Below are 2,652 nucleotides of genomic sequence, written 5' to 3' on the forward strand. Positions count from 1 at the left end.
GGGGTATTTGAGCTGGATGCCACACTTGCTGGGGCACGGCGGTCGGTTGCTTCTGCTGCAGGGGTTTTTGAGCTGGATGCCACACTTGCTGGGGCACGGCGGTCGGTTGCTTCTGCTGCACGGGCATTTGAGCTGGATGCCAAACTTGCTGGAGCACGGCGGTCGGTTGCTTCTGCTGCAGGGGTTTTTGAGCTGGATGCCACACTTGCTGGGGCACGGCAGTCGGTTGCTTCTGCTGCAGGGGCATTTGAGCTGGATGCCACACTTGCTGGGGCACGGCGGTCGATTGCTTCTGCTGCAGGATTATTTGAGCTGGATGCCACACTTGCTGGGGCACGGCGGTAGGTTGCTTCTGCTGCACAGGCATTTGAGCTGGATGCCACACTTGCTGGGGCACGGCGGTAGGTTGCTTCTGCTGCACAGGCATTTGAGCTGGATGCCACACTTGCTGGGAGACGGCGGTAGGTTGCTTCTGCTGCAGGGGTATTTGAGCTGGATGCCACACTTGCTGGGGCACGGAGGTCGGTTGCTTCTGCTGCAGGGGTATTTGAGCTGGATGCCACACTTGCTGGGGCACGGAGGTCGGTTGCTTCTGCTGCAGGGGCATTTGAGCTGGATGCCACACTTGCTGGGGCACGGCGGTCAGTTGCTTCTGCTGCAGGGGCATTTGAGCTGGATGCCACACTTGCTGGGGCACGGCGGTCGGTTGCTTCTGCTGCAGGGGCATTTGAGCTGGATGCCACACTTGCTGGGGCACGGCGGTCAGTTGCTTCTGCTGCAGGGGCATTTGAGCTGGAAGCCACACTTGCTGGGGCACGGCGGTCGGTTGCTTCTGCTGCAGGGGTTTTTGAGCTGGATGCCACACTTGCTGGGGCACGGCGGTCGGTTGCTTCTGCTGCAGGGGCATTTGAGCTGGATGCCACACTTGCTGGGGCACGGCGGTCGGTTGCTTCTGCTGCAGGGGCATTTGAGCTGGATGCCACACTTGCTGGGATACGGTGGTAGTTTGCTTCTGCTGCAGGGGCATTTGAGCTGGATGCCACACTTGCTGGGATACGGTGGTAGGTTGCTTCTGCTGCAGGGGCATTTGAGCTGGATGCCACACTTGCTGGGATACGGTGGTAGGTTGCTTCTGCTGCATGGGCATTTGAGCTGGATGCCACACTTGCTGGTTCATGGCAGCCAGTTGCTTCTGAAGTTCAGTGGCTTGTTGATTCTGGGGCATTTGAGCTTGATATCTCATTTGCTGAGGTTGCTGGGACACGGGGGCCAGTTCCTTCCGCAGGATGGAGGCCGGATGTTTCTGTTGCGCTCTCATTTGAGCTGTTGGAGAGTTATAATTGCCATATCCTAGAGACCTAAGTGATCCTGCATAGAGCCATGCTGCATTAGAACCCAGTGCAGGAGACCAATCACCTAGGTAAAAAAAAAAATTATTAAATGCCAGCTTTAAGGTTATGGAATTACGTAGCCATTATTTGAAATGAACTCACCTTCTGATGTAGAACACGTTATCCCTCCAATTAGCAGGCAACAGAGCCAAGAAACTCTTTAGGAAAAAGAAAGTATGTTTTAAACATAGCTACCTGCAGGACAAGGGAAACAAACTAAATCAAGACTATTAAAAACATACCTGAAAGCAATTCCAATCAACACGGCCATTTTGCCCTCAGAACCTCACCAGTATTCAGAACTAATGGTAGGCATACGTCCTACCAGAATATCCCTTTTACAATATTAGCCAGACTTTTGGTTGCTCCCTTTAAAGGAATCCCAGACCCTTCTAATGTCGTTGGTAATTAAGGACAGCTGTCAGCCACTGAACTACATTACATTTCTATTTCCAAATTGACCCCTAAATCCTACACCCTGGCCTAAACACTTCTGTTAATCAGAAAAGATTGAATAGGTATAAGCAATATGGCCACAATTGCATCCAGCCTATCAGAAGGCAAGGTGAAGCAATTTCCATATTGCTTTAACCTATCTGATCGTTTCAAATGCCCATAAGTGACTAAGTGGTAGGTGTAGGGGCTAGGGGTTGATTTGGAATTCAGAATTTACTCAGGTGTGGTTGATTCTCTAATTGAGTTCCTGACAGGTTTGACAGCCCTTACTCTAAAGCACACTTCAAACTCATTACACGGAGGACTGAGTGTCTGTGGGTTTTCAGCTCCTTCCTTGTATTTGATTGCTGAATTAAGGCACTAATTACTCCCCTCACCTACAGTAGTTGTCTAGGTCTTAATTGAAAGGAAAAAACAAAAACCTACAGACACTAGGCCCTCCATGGAATGAGTTTGACACCCCTGCTCTAAAGTAGGAAACACATTTTGTCTTGGCACTTCATTGATCAGTTTAAATCATTGCTTGTACAAAATGCACTTGGTTCATTTGAAGATTAGAGGCTAAATGAGCAGTTAGGAACCATTATTTTACACATGCCTTCTTTTAAACAGTGCGTTTCATTCAGCATAGCAACAGTAGATGGTTAACATGTTTCAGTTGCACATAGTGCAACATCTTGGACAAATTCTGAATTCAGACAGACTCCAATTAAAAACTCACATTATGCAAACACACCACACACATATGCTTTTGATGATCTGAGTCTTTAATTTTTCAGAGGCAAACATATAGTAGGGCTGATTT

The 2,652-nt window shown here is 49.1% G+C and overlaps 1 protein-coding gene across 1 annotated transcript; it reads right to left on the minus strand.

Annotated features, from left to right (window-relative positions):
- Nucleotides 1-13: 13 nt before the first annotated feature.
- On the minus strand, nucleotides 14-1,749 carry LOC129850807 (uncharacterized; the record flags this gene model as incomplete). Its single annotated transcript, XM_055917039.1, has 3 exons — nucleotides 1,634-1,749; nucleotides 1,494-1,549; nucleotides 14-1,416 (listed from the first exon to the last, which is right to left on the minus strand). Coding segments are annotated over exons 1-3 (1,488 nt in total), but the record flags the coding sequence as incomplete, so codon positions are not given.
- Between the last annotated feature and the right edge of the window lie 903 nt (nucleotides 1,750-2,652).

Source organism: Salvelinus fontinalis, unplaced genomic scaffold, assembly GCF_029448725.1.
Source record: "Salvelinus fontinalis isolate EN_2023a unplaced genomic scaffold, ASM2944872v1 scaffold_2355, whole genome shotgun sequence".
Lineage (NCBI taxonomy): Eukaryota > Metazoa > Chordata > Actinopteri > Salmoniformes > Salmonidae > Salvelinus > Salvelinus fontinalis.